The sequence below is a fragment of the Ascaphus truei genome, chromosome 6, assembly GCF_040206685.1.
Source record: "Ascaphus truei isolate aAscTru1 chromosome 6, aAscTru1.hap1, whole genome shotgun sequence".
Lineage (NCBI taxonomy): Eukaryota > Metazoa > Chordata > Amphibia > Anura > Ascaphidae > Ascaphus > Ascaphus truei.
In genome coordinates this window covers 123,820,539-123,838,731 of record NC_134488.1, presented here as the reverse complement: position 1 = coordinate 123,838,731, position 18,193 = coordinate 123,820,539, and the positions used below count along the sequence as shown (strand labels likewise).

General features: G+C 42.2%; 1 protein-coding gene across 1 annotated transcript in view; it reads right to left on the bottom strand.

Moving 5' to 3' along the window:
- The window catches only part of LOC142497828 (zonadhesin-like), a 162,464-nt gene that overhangs the window by 36,167 nt on the left and 108,104 nt on the right, over nt 1-18,193 (bottom strand). The window contains exons 18-20 of the mRNA XM_075606185.1: nt 15,345-15,533; nt 14,782-14,970; nt 13,904-13,969 (exon numbers count right to left, since the gene is read on the bottom strand). Of these exons, the coding sequence (XP_075462300.1) occupies nt 13,904-13,969; nt 14,782-14,970; nt 15,345-15,533 (444 nt within the window). The remainder of the gene's footprint in view (nt 1-13,903; nt 13,970-14,781; nt 14,971-15,344; nt 15,534-18,193) is intronic.

The window sequence follows — 18,193 nt, the reverse complement described above, 5'->3', positions numbered from 1 at the left end:
TTAGTTTTGGAATCAGGAACTTCCCAATGGGTACATACAACTCAATCACAGGGGCATGAACATCAGGAACATGGGCCTTAGGAACGGGTGCATCAGACTCTCCATACAAGTCAATGGGGACATTAAGTTCACTCTTCGTGGTCTCTTTTTGTGACTGCCATCTTGTGGTATCACCCAATGAAAGACCAGCTATTTGTGTTTTCAGCTCTTGAAGCTGTCCTTCTGCACTTCTTTTCCTACTCAAAGCAGTTGTCAGTTCAGCTTCTTTGGAGTTGAGTCGTGACTCCATATCTCCCAGCTGACTTAGAACAAGGCTTAAATGTGTTTCTTTTTCTTTATTTCTGACCTGTAGCTGCCGGTACTCCTCATAGACTTTGTCCAGCTGCAGCCGGGCCTTCTCATGGGCTGTGTGATTCATCACTTTGCAGGCATCAGTCACCTTGACCCCACAGCACAGTGTCAGGCCAGCCACTTGACGGACGGACACCTCCTCCCTCTCTTTTTTGGCCAGCTGTGTCTTGAGCTCAGCGATCTGCGCCTGTAGCGCTGTGAGATACTGTGATGTGTGTTCAGCTGTCAGCTTTAGCTCTTTCATTTGTAGGTGTTGTTGCAATTTCCACTCCTCAGTGAGAGATCCCTGCTTAAGTGCATCCTGCAATTCTCTTCTCAGGGCTTTCCTCTCTTCACTGTGATCATGTTGAGCTCGCTTCCATGCATCCCTCATCACGTCTTGGAGCTCTGCAAATTCCTTTGCTATGGTCTCGGCAGCTTGTCTTTTCCAGGTCTCTTTCTCTTGGGTGTACTGGCTGTTAAGAATGGAGCAGTGTTTCTGCTCCTCTAAGTCTTGCTTCAGATCCTGGACCGCCTTGTGCTCCCTCTCATACAGGGTTACCTGGGCTCTAAGCTCTTCCTCAAGTGAGGCAATGGTTATGCTCAGTGTGGCCTTCAGCTCCTCATGCTGCTCTTTGGGAACACACTGGGTACTCAGATACTCTTGCAGCATTTTTACCTTGTAGGCAGTCTGGAAACTTTCTTCCTGCAGAACTCGCTGCTTTTCCTCAGCATTCACCCATTTCTCTTTCGTGTCCTGCAGATGTATATGCAGTTCTTGCAGTTGACTCTGTAGCATATTTTCTGCTTGTGTGCGCTGCTCCAGGGAGACACGTTCTTCTTGCAGCACTCTCTCTGTATCCTGCAGTGCTGTCTGCACGTCTATTTTTTCCCGGGCCAACTGTTTCTTCTCCTCTCCTAATTCATGGCGTTTCTCATCTCCTTCACTGACTTGGGCATAGAGATTCTTGCACTCTTGGGTTACAGTTTCAAAACTGATATTTAACCCTTCGAAGATTTCTCTCAATGAACATAGTTCTGTGTTGAAGGGCATCTCTTCTCCTTAGAGGCTTCCAGCTCTGTAGTAAGCCTGTGAACCTCTTTCTGAGATGCTTCCAGTGCTGCGTCAACTTGAGACATGAAAGTCTGGTACTGGGCAGAATCAGCGTAGGCCTTCTCCAGCTTACTTGACAAGATCACTCTCTCATTCTCCAACTGATATTTTTCTTTTTCCCAGTCACCCTCTGCTTTTTCCAGCGCTAATTGCATCCTTGACTTTTCTTCTATCAATAGTCTCTTCTCCTCTTCTGATTCATGGAGTCTTTTATCTCCTTCACTGGCTTGGACAGAGAAGTTCTTACTCATTTGGTTTATAGTTTCAAACCTACTATTTAACTCTTCGGAGGCGTCTCTCATAGAACGTATCTCTGTTTTCAAGTAGCATCTCTCCTCCCGAACGACTTTCATCTCTTTTTTGAAGTAGCAAATCTCCTCCTGGGAGACTTTAAGCTCTGTATTAAGCCTGTCAATTTCCTTCATAGAGATTTCCAGGAATTCATTACTTTTAGAAGCGAGGCGCTGATCCTCAGCAGCATCAGCATATGCCCTCTCCAGCTCACCTGACATGACATCCAGGTCACTCTCCAACTGGTGCTTTTCTTTTTCCTGGAGAACACACTTAGCAATTGCTGAGGAAAGACAGCTTTGTAGTGCAGACTTGGCTTCTTGCTCCTTATCTAAACGTCCATGAAGACAATCAATCTCTTTCCGTGCAGATTGAAGTGTCTGAGTTAGGACATCTTTTCCTTGATTAAATACATCTTTCTTTTTCTTCCTTGCTTTGAGAAGTTCTGAAGAATCAGTGGTACTGTGTTCACATTTACTGCTCAAGACTGTTTGAGTGGGAGCCATAATTTCAGACATGGGGAAACCACACTTCCCAAGAAACCAGTAAAGAGGAAATGTGTCTTAAAAGTAGAAGCATTAGAATTAACAACAGAAATATTAGACACAGAGAGACAAGATAGGAGAGCTGACCCTTTGAGACTTTAGCATCAGTCACAGAGATTTATAAATGCAAGGAAAAAACATAGACAGAGAAAACTGTAGTTATATCTGAAACTTTAGAAATCAGGCATAGAAATACCATAGACAGCAGGAAACTACTACAGAGAAAACTTGCAGTTAGGTCTGAAACTTTTGACATCAGACATAGGAATATCAGACAGAGAACCTTGCAGTTAAATCTGAAACTTTTGATATCAGGCGTAGGGATATCACAGGTTACAGAGAAACAAACGTTAGGGGAGCTTGCAGGTAACATAAGGGTAAAGTTGCTCCGCGCTAACGTAGATACTGAGCGAAATCCCTCTTGCAGCCTGCAGTCTGAGGGGGCTTCCACACTTCCCCTATAAGAGTGAGCTCCCACAAGGGGGGCTCACAAACAGAAAAAACAATAGGCAGACAGGCGCACTGAGGGGTATGAATAGTTTATTAATCTAAAACAGTGGACAAAGCATCCACTGATGCAATGGATAAAAATAACGATAATGCAAATTATAACAAAATTGCGGCAAAATTATAACAAAAAATGTTAAAAACGGGACTGGAAAATACACTGGTATAATGGGTATGGAGCAGGGGGTAACCACAGGGTCTAGCTACGCACTACAGAAAGGATCCGGACCAATCTGAGTACTTACCCAACTAGAGACAAGGGGACCCGCTCCCACCGGCTGCAAAAACTCCACAGGAACTGCCACCACGTGACCTCTACGCGTTTCGCACGTAGTGCTTCGTCAGGAGGTCACGTCATAGCGTTGTCCCTGGAGTTTAAGTAGAGAGCAGCAGCCAATGGATCTAGTGTAATTAGAGAAAGTAGGAACACATGTAATACAAAGCAGAGGCAAATAGAGTTCCCTGCAGCATGTGGGGAGGATTAACTTATTAAAAGCACATATTAAATAGGAGCAATGTTAAGCAGGTCCCAATTTAGCTATAAATAAATCCAAATTCATACCAGCATAACTGTAGTGAATGTAAACCAGTATATACTGATATGGACAATTTTAAGGTAAACATATATTAAAAATCTATTTAAAACATATATAGTTATTAAATACTAAAACATGTTATCTAAAAATACAAAAACTGCTTGGAAACCGTGTAAACACCTAATAATTCATTCTTTAGAATTCATTCTTTTAAGAAAGGGACCAATTCTATGTAATCATTTAAACCATGAGGAAACCTCGTTTGCATGGTATAGATCCAGAATTGCTCCCTTCTACTTAGGCGTAAATCTCTATTGCCTAGGCGTTGATTTGCGGTAATTACTTCAATGCCCATGAAGGAAATGCCACTCGGGTCACACTGATGGCAATCATGAAAGTGTTTTAAAAGGTGGGTTAGGGGCATGTGTTTATCAATTAATTTTTGCACATTTTTGATGTTCCTCATGTGTTCCATTACCCTCACCTTCATACATCGTTTAGTTTTACCGATGTACTGTAACCCACATTGGCACTGTAAAATGTACACTACATATGTTGTGGAACAATTGATAAAATGGTTAACTTTAAAACTACGTTTTGTGGTAAAAGAGACAACCTCTTTTTTATTCATTAGGTTGGTACATATTTTACATTTACTACATTTGTAGTTGCCCTTCAGATCTAAATAGGATCTTAGTGTGCCCTTTTGACAAGAAACAGACTTTAATTGGCTAGGGGCTATTAATCCTTTCAGATTTTGAGCTTTTTTGTATACAATCTTTGGTTTCAACGACATCTCGGCACTCAACACAGGGTCTAGAGATAAAACCCTCCAGTGCTTAGCAATGGCCGATTGTATGGCCTTGTGTTTATCATTAAATTGTGTGATGAACACTGGAAATTTATTGCTTTGTTTTGGGTCATCTTGACTTACCCTCCCTGTTAGTGCAAGCTCAGTCGTAACCACTGGATTTTGATTGGTAGACCCTTTTCTAAAGTCAAGTCTTTTATCTCTTTTTTTCTTATTTTTTAGTAAATTCGTCCTTTTAACGAGATTGACTTTGTCAATGGCACGGTCAATCAGGTGTTTATCATAACCTTTCTGGATAAATCTTTCCTTCAGAAAGAGTACCTGATCCTGAAAATGTTCGTCATTAGTGCAATTTCTTTTAAGACGTGCAAATTGATTAAAAGGGATATTAACAATCCAGGGTTTAAAATGGCAACTGGATGGATGAATGTAAGAATTCACATTAGTATCCTTGAAGTATGTTTTGGTACAGATTAGCTCTGATTCGATGGTAATTTCAAGGTCCAAATAATGTACTGATGTTTCACTATTTTCCCCACTAAAACAGAGGTTACATGTATTCGTATTTAATTGTGCAACAAACTCTAAAAGAGAGGCTTCTGTACCATCCCAAATGATGAGAATATCATCTATATATCTCCTCCACAGAATTAACTGTGGAGGAGGTATCTCAGTAAGAGTGATTTTCTCCCACCACCCCATATATAAATTAGCGAATGATGGAGCGAACTTGGTACCCATTGCGGTACCAAGTATCTGCAAATAAAATTCCGATTCAAACAAAAAGTAGTTATGAGTTAATATGAACTCAATGGAGCATAACAAAAAATCAATTTGTGTTTGTTTAATGAAATTACATGCCTCCAAAAAGTGCCTAGCCGCCATACATCCAGCCTGATGAGGTATGCATGTGTACAATGATTGTACATCTAGCGTGGCCAATCTATATCCGGTTTTCCACTTGGTTTGTTGTAATAGTTTAATAACCGCAGTGGTGTCTTTTAGGTATGACGGTAACTCAGTAACTAAGGGCTGTAAATAAAAATCCAAATACTGGGATAAATTCGATGTCATAGAATTTATGCCCGATATAATGGGGCGTCCAGGAGGATTCGAAATCGATTTATGAATCTTAGGTAGATGGTAATATATGGGAATGGTGGGCGATGGAATATAAATGAACTCATATTCGGATTTTCTCAATATACCCTGGTCAAGGGCCTCATCAAGTAGGGCTTTAAGTGATAGGAGAAACTCCCCTGTAGGATCCTTTTTCAATTTTTTGTATGATTTGGGATCTGACAGGAGTCTCTCTGCTTCTAGGCAGTAGTCTTTTTTGTCCTGTATGACAACTCCCCCTCCCTTGTCTGCTTCACGCACTACAATATCAGTATTAGTGCGCAAGTTTTTAATGGATAGGGATTCGCTCGGTGTCATATTGGACCGACTACGCTTCTTGATTGAGGCCGAGTTACAGATGTGTCTGAACTCTTGTTCTAATAGTTTCCCAAACAACTCGACATATTGTCCTCTAGAGTAGTAAGGGTAAAAGATCGATTTGGGTTTATATCCAGAATGGAAAATTCTCGTGTCCTCAACAGTTTGACTATCTGTATGGTTCTCACGAAACAAACTTTCCAGATCCCTATATGTCTGTTGTTCTATGGGGTCGCTGTATAGATTAGTGGCTACTGGTAAAGGTTCCATTACATTATTTTCTATTTCCTTACAATTGGCAAAGTGCCTATGCAATGTCAATTTTCTCAGATACTTCTGAAGGTCTACGAATAATTCAAACTCCGAAGGGTTTGCTGTCGGAGCGAATGTTAGACCCTTAGACAAGACATTGCATAGTTGTAAGTCAATCCTAAGGGAAGAGAGATATAGGGATCTGGAAAGTTTGTTTCGTGAGAACCATACAGATAGTCAAACTGTTGAGGACACGAGAATTTTCAATTCTGGATATAAACCCAAATCGATCTTTTACCCTTACTACTCTAGAGGACAATATGTCGAGTTGTTTGGGAAACTATTAGAACAAGAGTTCAGACACATCTGTAACTCGGCCTCAATCAAGAAGCGTAGTCGGTCCAATATGACACCGAGCGAATCCCTATCCATTAAAAACTTGCGCACTAATACTGATATTGTAGTGCGTGAAGCAGACAAGGGAGGGGGAGTTGTCATACAGGACAAAAAAGACTACTGCCTAGAAGCAGAGAGACTCCTGTCGGATCCCAAATCATACAAAAAATTGAAAAAGGATCCTACAGGGGAGTTTCTCCTATCACTTAAAGCCCTACTTGATGAGGCCCTTGACCAGGGTATATTGAGAAAATCCGAATATGAGTTCATTTATATTCCATCGCCCACCATTCCCATATATTACCATCTACCTAAGATTCATAAATCGATTTCGAATCCTCCTGGACGCCCCATTATATCGGGCATAAATTCTATGACATCGAATTTATCCCAGTATTTGGATTTTTATTTACAGCCCTTAGTTACTGAGTTACCGTCATACCTAAAAGACACCACTGCGGTTATTAAACTATTACAACAAACCAAGTGGAAAACCGGATATAGATTGGCCACGCTAGATGTACAATCATTGTACACATGCATACCTCATCAGGCTGGATGTATGGCGGCTAGGCACTTTTTGGAGGCATGTAATTTCATTAAACAAACACAAATTGATTTTTTGTTATGCTCCATTGAGTTCATATTAACTCATAACTACTTTTTGTTTGAATCGGAATTTTATTTGCAGATACTTGGTACCGCAATGGGTACCAAGTTCGCTCCATCATTCGCTAATTTATATATGGGGTGGTGGGAGAAAATCACTCTTACTGAGATACCTCCTCCACAGTTAATTCTGTGGAGGAGATATATAGATGATATTCTCATCATTTGGGATGGTACAGAAGCCTCTCTTTTAGAGTTTGTTGCACAATTAAATACGAATACATGTAACCTCTGTTTTAGTGGGGAAAATAGTGAAACATCAGTACATTATTTGGACCTTGAAATTACCATCGAATCAGAGCTAATCTGTACCAAAACATACTTCAAGGATACTAATGTGAATTCTTACATTCATCCATCCAGTTGCCATTTTAAACCCTGGATTGTTAATATCCCTTTTAATCAATTTGCACGTCTTAAAAGAAATTGCACTAATGACGAACATTTTCAGGATCAGGTACTCTTTCTGAAGGAAAGATTTATCCAGAAAGGTTATGATAAACACCTGATTGACCGTGCCATTGACAAAGTCAATCTCGTTAAAAGGACGAATTTACTAAAAAATAAGAAAAAAAGAGATAAAAGACTTGACTTTAGAAAAGGGTCTACCAATCAAAATCCAGTGGTTACGACTGAGCTTGCACTAACAGGGAGGGTAAGTCAAGATGACCCAAAACAAAGCAATAAATTTCCAGTGTTCATCACACAATTTAATGATAAACACAAGGCCATACAATCGGCCATTGCTAAGCACTGGAGGGTTTTATCTCTAGACCCTGTGTTGAGTGCCGAGATGTCGTTGAAACCAAAGATTGTATACAAAAAAGCTCAAAATCTGAAAGGATTAATAGCCCCTAGCCAATTAAAGTCTGTTTCTTGTCAAAAGGGCACACTAAGATCCTATTTAGATCTGAAGGGCAACTACAAATGTAGTAAATGTAAAATATGTACCAACCTAATGAATAAAAAAGAGGTTGTCTCTTTTACCACAAAACGTAGTTTTAAAGTTAACCATTTTATCAATTGTTCCACAACATATGTAGTGTACATTTTACAGTGCCAATGTGGGTTACAGTACATCGGTAAAACTAAACGATGTATGAAGGTGAGGGTAATGGAACACATGAGGAACATCAAAAATGTGCAAAAATTAATTGATAAACACATGCCCCTAACCCACCTTTTAAAACACTTTCATGATTGCCATCAGTGTGACCCGAGTGGCATTTCCTTCATGGGCATTGAAGTAATTACCGCAAATCAACGCCTAGGCAATAGAGATTTACGCCTAAGTAGAAGGGAGCAATTCTGGATCTATACCATGCAAACGAGGTTTCCTCATGGTTTAAATGATTACATAGAATTGGTCCCTTTCTTAAAAGAATGAATTCTAAAGAATGAATTATTAGGTGTTTACACGGTTTCCAAGCAGTTTTTGTATTTTTAGATAACATGTTTTAGTATTTAATAACTATATATGTTTTAAATAGATTTTTAATATATGTTTACCTTAAAATTGTCCATATCAGTATATACTGGTTTACATTCACTACAGTTATGCTGGTATGAATTTGGATTTATTTATAGCTAAATTGGGACCTGCTTAACATTGCTCCTATTTAATATGTGCTTTTAATAAGTTAATCCTCCCCACATGCTGCAGGGAACTCTATTTGCCTCTGCTTTGTATTACATGTGTTCCTACTTTCTCTAATTACACTAGATCCATTGGCTGCTGCTCTCTACTTAAACTCCAGGGACAACGCTATGACGTGACCTCCTGACGAAGCACTACGTGCGAAACGCGTAGAGGTCACGTGGTGGCAGTTCCTGTGGAGTTTTTGCAGCCGGTGGGAGCGGGTCCCCTTGTCTCTAGTTGGGTAAGTACTCAGATTGGTCCGGATCCTTTCTGTAGTGCGTAGCTAGACCCTGTGGTTACCCCCTGAAACGCGTAGAGGTCACGTGGTAGCAGTTCCTGTGGAGTTTTTGCAGCCGGTGGGAGCTTGCAGGTAAACCTGAAACCTTAGAACCAATCATAGAAAGAACTACAGCTTGCAGGAAAAATCACAGCATGCAGTAACAAAATAATGGAAGCACTCTTGTCTTTTTGAAATGGGAACCCTGTGAACAGCAGTGGTCCAACCAGGGATGCAGAGACAAGCCTTGTCCAGGGAATGAAAAGTCAGAGTCTAAAAAGGTGGCAACAGGTACTGCAAGGGTTAACCCAGGCACTGCACAAAAGAAAAATCTCAAAGAAAGGTGCACTTGTCTCTGCAGCAACAGTTCTAGTCTCAGCAAAAATGTTTTTTCGTTATGAACGCAATAATTCTTGCAGAACACTTAGCAGCAAAAAAAAACCTTCCCAACTGGGATTTCCAAAAAAGAAACGAAAGTACTTATCTTCAACCATGCGGATGTGGTCTGCAGCAGCAGGCAGGAAAGGGTGCAGGCAGAAGAAGAATCTGTTCCAGCGAGGTCCAGAAGTGGCCTTTGCTTTCTGTCACGGGAGACTCCTGTGGCGGGTAGGATCTCGGTGTCCGGAACGGGAGGAAGCGAAGTAGGGGTCACAAGCAGGGGTCCGAGGCAGGCGGCAGGTAGCGAAGTCAGGTAACAAGCAGGGGTCCGAGGCAGGCGGCAGGTAGCGAAGTCAGGTAACAAGCAGAGGTCGGCAACGAGGAGACTGGAACAGGACAGGCGGGGCAGGACAGGTCCGGGAGCAGGGACTGAGAACGGGGAGCAGGGACTGAGAACGGGGAGCAGGGACTGAGACCGGGGAGCAGGGACTGAGACCGGGGAGCAGGGACTGAAAACAGGAACAAACAGGGACAAGCCAGATTACCAGCAAGGGCTTTTACTGTGAACAGACTCAAATACAGGTGCAGGTACAGAAAATAGATCAGGATCAGAGGCATGTGCAATAGGAGTCTGACTTCAAGCAAAGGCAATTGAACAACCAGGAAGCAGAAGCTATAAAGGACAATAAGAAGACAGACAGGCAGACAGAGGAACCCAGAGCAAACAGAAGGCAGCAGCACACCCGGTGGACAAAGAAGCTATGGCTACGCAGGAGGTCTAGGAGACCCTGACACCGTTCCTGGGAGATTGTGCTCAGAGACTCTATTTCCAAAGATTTAGTTCTGGAAGTAGAATATTTCGTTTTACCCCGTCCCAGTAAGTGTATTTACATAATATTTTGTAAATCAAGCTGTGTATGTTCATTGTGTAAATACTGTAAATGACAATGTATTTTATCTTTTGCTTTGCTCAGTAAAATGATCCGGGTATTAAGGTGTTAAAAGCATTGCTCCCGTGACAACCTTGACATAGTGGGTCCAGACTGAAATACTTGTGTGGGACCCAGTTTACATTTTGCTATTAGTAGTAAGTTGTATTACCTTTCCTGGCAGGACACTGGTCCTTCCTCACATCAGCTCAGTTTAGCATTCCATTTTGTGCTGTTCTCGCAAGTTTCATTCAGGTGTATTTGGCTATGTTACATTTAATTGAAATATTGCTAATCTTCTTAAACAAACCTAATTCTGCATTAAAACATTAACCCATCTGTGACAGGGTGGCGTCCCTGTCTAATAGCTTGTTTTCAGGGAAAAGCTTATGTGTAACTCATAAGTCCAGCGGAGAGATGGTTAATCACAGCCTAAGATGATTAACCAGCTTCCACCTTGCTCATTAGCAGTGTTTAAAAGGTTGGAAAATAGCAGTCTGGGTGATCTCTGATCCAGGGAGGTACTCACCCTGGTCCGCTGTAGAGACCACGCTGCACTGGGACTCTCTGACCTAGGGTGACACCCTGGGCGCTGTAGAGACACAGCGCATTGGGGGCTCTCAGATCCAAGTTGACCCGCTGGGCCGCTGTAGAGAGCACACTGCACTTATCTCTCTGATCCAGGAAGCTACCACTGTGGACCTCTGGAGAGACCACCCTGTTTATGGACTTTTCACCCTACCCCAGCCAGTAAGCAGCTGGGGCCCCCAAGGTAAACTTTCTTATGCATGGCTTGTGTGTTATTGTTGGTAAGGAGCTTAGCCCCCCAATGTATAGATAAGGTAAACACTGTTGTAGTAAGCACTCCAGAGAGGAGCTAGGCCTGTTTATTTTTCTCCTGTATGCTGAACACAAGCAGTATTTATGTTGCTAATAAAAGCCTGTATTATTTTCCCTTAAAATACGTCTCCTGTGTTAAACCTCTGCACGCATCTCCTACACCATCCCTTGCTAGTTACTTTGTGCACAAGCTCGTCACATTACTCAGTCTCTCTCTTATAGTTGTCTCTTATAAGGGTCTTACAGCCCAAATTCCAACACAGTGATTAATTAGAATTCTAACTCGTTACAGTACAGGGTATATCAAATAAACACTTTTTGTCTGAGCTATTTTTTTGCACACTTCTATTGTTTTTTTTTTTTATTTTAGGTGGCAGAATGCAGGGGCTTTGTGTTAACGCTTTCATTTTTCAGAAAGTTTATTTGAAGAAGGGTGGTCTTGTTTTTTGTTTCACATTGAAGAGACCTCTGAGTTTTAAAGAGCCCAGTATACTATAATTCCACCTATTAAGAAGTGTAATATCAAACTCGGATCCAATTACGATCAAAAATTGAACCAGACAGGGCTGCCCCTTGTCTCTGCTTCTCTTTGCATTATCAATTGAACCCCTAGTGACTAAAATTAGAGATGAGGTCAATATACTGTACAAGGAATCCCCATTGATGAAACAAACTATAAAATCTCCCTATTTGTGGATGATATTATATTAACTCTGGCCAACCTAATGACGTCCCTCCCTAATCTCCAACTTCTTTTAGATCAATTTGGCAAAGTCTCGGGCTACAAAATTAATAATGATAAATCTGAGACCCTAAATTTAACTCTCCCAGTCCCAGAAATTAAGCTGCTGCAATTGAACTTCAACTGTAAATGGAGCTCCACCCATATCAAGTATCTAGGAATTAAGATTACAAACTCATACAAATCTCTCTACCAGTGTAATTTCCCGACCCTTTTTGACAAAATTAAAAAATATTTACAAGCATGGAATAAACTTCAGATATCATGGATAGGGAGTATTATATCCACTAAAATTAACATTCTCCCAAGAATACTATATTATTTTCAGACCCTCCCGATAAATATCCCCCTGCCTGAGCTGAAAAATATACAAAGCCGGATATTTAAATTTATCTGGAAAGATAAATGACCGAGAGTGGCGAGGTCGGTAATCCTAGCCTAAAGAGCAAGAGGAAGCTTGGGTGCTCCGGATATTATTAAATATTATCAATCTGCCCAATTAAAACAAGTAGTGTTATGGAATAATGACCCAGTACTTGCTGCTGGTAAGCAATTGAAGCTTACTACGCGAGACCCCTGTCTTTCACAGCGGCTCTGTGATCCCCAGGGATCGGGGAGACGCAAGTGGGAGGTTTGACTTGGGATCAATGAGGTGCACATGGAATATATGGTCCTAAAATAAGGGGAAATATGCATTAGCGCCCTCCCGATCTCAACTAATCCCTACTTTCAATAATCCAGAATTCCCTCCTGGATGTTCCCAAAGACAATTAGTCCAATTTCAAAATATGAATATCAAAATAGCAGCTGACCTGGTAGAGAAGGGAAAGGTCATGTCTGTCCAGGAACTTTAAAACAAATACCAAACACAGGATTTCCATCTTTTCAAATTTCTCCAAATTGACATTTCCTCACAACAATTTCTCATAGAGCGAGCTTCTCAAATCTAAATTTGAAACATACTGTAAAAAAGGCACCTACCAGAGAGGCCTAATATCAGGAACATATGCGGGAATAGAGTCGTCAGTAAATACTCCGGATCATAACTACATGCTAATATGGGCTGACGACCTCAAGGTTGAGATAGATAGGGACGACTGGGAGGATATCTGGGAATCGGCAGCTAAAACTTCAACTTGCACAATAACGTAGGAAAATATCTACAAAATCTTATTTCAATTGTATCTAACTCCTAGTAGGCTAAGCCAGATCTTCCCTGGAACACCCAATCTATGCTGGAGAGGGTGCGGTCTAAGAGGAGAGATGGCCCAAATTTGGTGGACATGCCCGCTGATCCAGAAATTCTGGACTATGGTCAAAAATATAGTACTAGAAGTCACAGAATTAAAAATCCCTCTAGACCTGTTGACTTTCTTGTTGGCTAAGCCAGTAGAAAACCTGTCGGCACCCATGAAGCGGCTGGTCTCCTTTATCCTAACTGCTGCAAGATGTTCCATAGCCATGGCATGGAAAAAAATCAACACCCCTTCCAGAAGAACTGTCACTAAAAGAATAAACAAGGTAATGTCTATGGAAAAACTAACAGCCCAACTGAAACAAACCACCGAACAGTTTGAAAAAACGTGGGAGCCGTGGCTCCAGAGCTAGGAATAAGATAGATGATCCAAGGCAATACGGATTTTCAAGAGATTTATTGCGTCCAAACAGCACAATGTTTCGACCTTCCCAGAGGTCTTTCTCTAGTGACTAGTGAGAAAGACCTCTGAGAAGGTCGAAACGTCGTGCTGTTTGGACGCAATAAATCGCTTGAAAATCTGTAGTGCCTTTGATCATCTATCTTATTTTTATGCTGAGGATTTCTTTAGACAGGTTTTCCCTGAACCAGGAGCACCGGTATAAAATTGCAAGTATCTTGCCCCTCTTTGATTTCTCTTTGGTGTGCAGCACTGTTATATCTTGTGTATTATATCCAGAGATAGGAAAACATAGAAACCAATAAAAGGTAAAAATCTCTTCCCGAAAAAATAAAAGCAGGACATATAGATAGGACGGGGCTGAGTGAACTGGGGATGGGGGGGCTGCTGGGCGGAAGGGAGAGAGGGGACAACTTGTTCCCCCTCCTTCTCCCCCCCTCCCCCATCCCCACCATCTCTTCACGCTCTACCAAGCCTGCCCCCTTCCCCACCCTCCTTCCCCCACCCTTTCCCATGTCTCGTCCCCTTCTCCCTGTCTCTCGCTCTCCTCTTTACCTTTTTTCGTATCTCTCACTGTCCACTTTAAATTTTTCTCAGTGATTGCAGATTTGGGCGCATCTACTGCAAAACAATAGGACAAACGGGTATAAAGCCTGTTAGATCTCTCAAAATCACAAAATGTTAACAGATAATAAACCCAAATATAGAGTGGCAAGATTATGCCATGTACACCGTCTGTTGTTCCTAATGTAAACACTTTTACTGCTCTGTAACAATCTGTATATCTCTGAAAACACAATAAAAAAGATTGAAACAAAAAAAAAAGAAGTGTAATATCGGTCACCAAAAAAATGATCATGACCTACCCTACCAATGTGTTGGGTGGGTTGATTGTTTATCTTTTTTTACACTAGATAATTCTGCTATTAAAGTGATTCATTGTTTATCTTCATATACTGTACATATAATAAACACTTCTTATTTAAACTATTTTTGCACACTACGATTTTTATTAAAGGTGACCAAATCCATAAACCTTGTTAACGCTTGCATTTTTAAGAACGTATATATGAAGACGAGACCTCTGAGTTTTCCAAAGCTCTGTATCAATAATCAATTTCACCTAATAAGAACTCTAATATTAGCCTAAAAATAATCATAACCTACCACACATACACTTTTTACTTTTCACAAAAGACTGGAAGCCATAATCACTGTTTAACTTAAATGGTGCCAGAAAGGCTAAAACTATTTAATGAATACAACCTGAATAATCATTGTTTGGAATTGTGATGCCGGCTTCTGGTAGAAAAAATGAGTTAAAATGGGACAGAATCATAGATACCACATGTCACCTTGCCATAGTGGGTCCAGACTGAAATACTTGTGTGGAACCCAGTTTCCATTTTGCTATTAGTAGTAAGTTGTACTACCTTTCCTGATAGGACACTGGTCCTTCCTCACACATTTAGAGGATCCCTCCGATACCATTACGTATCCGTTATCACAGACACATCTCCGCTTGCAGACCCAGGTGCAGTTCTTAGGTGGGGACTTGTAATTATCACAGGTCAGTGGGCAACTGGTAGCACATTTCACAAAATGCATGTGAGGTGGACATTCTGTGGGAAGAAGTTACATATCACATATATGACTGGTACAGGGCTTCCCAGGACCAGTCATCAATAACCCCTCCGTGCTGCCCAATGTGTTGGGTGGGTTGATTGTTTATCTTTTTTACACTAGATGATTCTGCTATTACAGTGATTCATTGTTTATCTTCATATACTGTACATATAATAAACACTTCTTATTTAAACTATTTTTGCACACAAATTTTTTTATTAAAGGTGACCAAATCCATGAACCTTGTTAACGCTTTAATTTAAAAAAAAGTATATATGAAGACGAGACCTCTGAGTTTTCCAAAGCTCTGTATCCATAATCAATTTCACCTACTAGTTTCCATGTTGCTATTAGTAGTAAGTTGTATTACCTTTCCTGATAGGACACTGGTCCTTCCTCACACATTTAGAGGATCCCTCCGATACCAGTACGTATCCCTTATCACAGACACATCTCGGCTTGCAGTCCTTGGGGCAGATCTTAGGTGGGGACTTCAAATTATCACAGGTCAGTGGGCAACTGGTAGCACATGTCACAAAATGCATGTGAGGTGGACATTCTGTGGGAATAAGTTACATATCACATATATGACTGGTACAGGGCTTCCCAGGACCAATCATCAATAACCCCTCAGTGCTGGATAAGTCTCCAGTGTGTTGGGTGGGTTGATTGTTTATCTTTTTTACACTAGATGATTCTGCTATTACAGTGATTCATTGTTTATCTTCATATACTGTATATATAATAAACACTTCTTATTTAAACTATTGCATTACGGGCAAGACCTGGGGATAGGTGGGCTGTTCAGTTCCCACGCAGCGATTGACTGCAGAGCAAAGAGATAGGGTTTTTTACTATTTACAAAACCCGGCAGCCGATCGGGAGTTGAGATTCATCATGCAGTGAAAGATTCATCGCGCGGTACAAAATTATAACATCGTAACCAAGATTTGTATCCAGCTTCAAGAGTTCGTAAGAACTAAGGACTTCCAAACCAATTCTACGACGGTAAAACAAAGCGCGCAGTCCCGACGGAGAAAAAGTGGTTGCGAGCAGTGCCACTAGCAAAAGACTGTTTTTGCGGCTTTGCATATGCACAATCACCGTTTGTCACGGGAGACTCCTGTGGCGGGTAGGATCTCGGTGGCCGGAACAGCAGGAAGCGAAGTAGGGGTCACAAGCAGGGGTCCGAGGCAGGCGGCAGGTAGCGAAGTCAGGTAACAAGCAGAGGTCGGCAACGAGGAGACTGGAACAGGACAGGCGGGGCAGGACAGGTCCGGGAGCAGGGACTGAGAACGGGGAGCAGGGACTGAGAACAGGGAGCAGGGACTGAGACCGGGGAGCAGGGACTGGGACCGGGGAGCAGGGACTGAGACCGGGGAACAGGGACTGAGAACAGGAACAAACAGGGACAAGCCAGATTACCAGCAAGGGTTTTTACTGTGAACAGACTCAAATTCAGGTACAGGTACAGAAAACAGATCAGGATCAGAGGCATGTGCAATAGGAGTCTGACTTCAAGCAAAGGCAATTGAACAACCAGGAAGCAGAAGCGATAAATGACAGAGACAGGAGCAACAAGAAGACAGACAGGCAGACAGAGCAACCCAGAGCAAACAGAAGGCAGCAGCACACCCGGAGGACAAAGAAGCTATGGCTAGGCAGGAGGTCTAGGAGACCCTGACATTACTCCCCCCTCTCGAGAGCGTTCTCCGGATGATCCTCCAGGCTCTTCAGGGAAACCTTGATGGAAGGCCAACTTAGTGTGAATGTCAAGTGCTGATGGGAAATCTGTGAGAGGTGCATTTATCCTTATTACAGGAGTGTAGGCATCAGCGTCAGGTACATTAGACATAGCAAGGAACTTCGCAAGGAATCCGTCTAATGTCATAGCAGGGGCATCAGGAACAGATACAACAGGCTCTTCACATGCACCAGTGGGGACATATAGTTCACTTCCGTGGTCTCTTTTTGTGACCAACATATCTCTTTTAGTTTTGGAATCAGGAACTTCCCAATGGGTACATACAACTCAATCACAGGGGCATGGACATCAGGAACATGGGCCTTAGGAACGGGTGCATCAGACTCTCCATACAAGTCAATGGGGACATTAAGTTCACTCTTCATGGTCTCTTTTTGTGACTGCCATCTTGTGGTATCACCCAATGAAAGACCAGCTATTTGTGTTTTCAGCTCTTGAAGCTGTCCTTCTGCACTTCTTTTCCTACTCAAAGCAGTTGTCAGTTCAGCTTCTTTGGAGTTGAGTCGTGACTCCATATCTCCCAGCTGACTTAGAACAAGGCTTAAATGTGTTTCTTTTTCTTTATTTCTGACCTGTAGCTGCCGGTACTCCTCATAGACTTTGTCCAGCTGCAGCCGGGCCTTCTCATGGGCTGTGTGATTCATCACTTTGCAGGCATCAGTCACCTTGACCCCACAGCACAGTGTCAGGCCAGCCACTTGACGGACGGACACCTCCTCCCTCTCTTTTTTGGCCAGCTGTGTCTTGAGCTCTGCGATCTGCGCCTGTAGCGCTGTGAGATACTGTGATGTGTGTTCAGCTGTCAGCTTTAGCTCTTTCATTTGTAGGTGTTGTTGCAATTTCCACTCCTCAGTGAGAGATCCCTGCTTAAGTGCATCCTGCAATTCTCTTCTCAGGGCTTTCCTCTCTTCACTGTGATCATGTTGAGCTCGCTTCCATGCATCCCTCATCACGTCTTGGAGCTCTGCAAATTCCTTTGCTATGGTCTCGGCAGCTTGTCTTTCCAGGTCTCTTTCTCTTGGGTGTACTGGCTGTTAAGGATGGAGCAGTGTTTCTGCTCCTCTAAGTCTTGCTTCAGATCCTGGACCGCCTTGTGCTCCCTCTCATACAGGGTTACCTGGGCTCTAAGCTCTTCCTCAAGTGAGGCAATGGTTATGCTCAGTGTGGCCTTCAGCTCCTCATGCTGCTCTTTGGGAACACACTGGGTACTCAGATACTCTTGCAGCATTTTTACCTTGTAGGCAGTCTGGAAACTTTCTTCCTGCAGAACTCGCTGCTTTTCCTCAGCATTCATCCATTTCTCTTTCGTGTCCTGCAGATGTATATGCAGTTCTTGCAGTTCACTCTGTAGCATATTTTCTGCTTGTGTGCGCTGCTCCAGGGAGACACGTTCTTCTTGCAGCACTCTCTCTGTATCCTGCAGTGCTGTCTGCACGTCTATTTTTTCCCGGGCC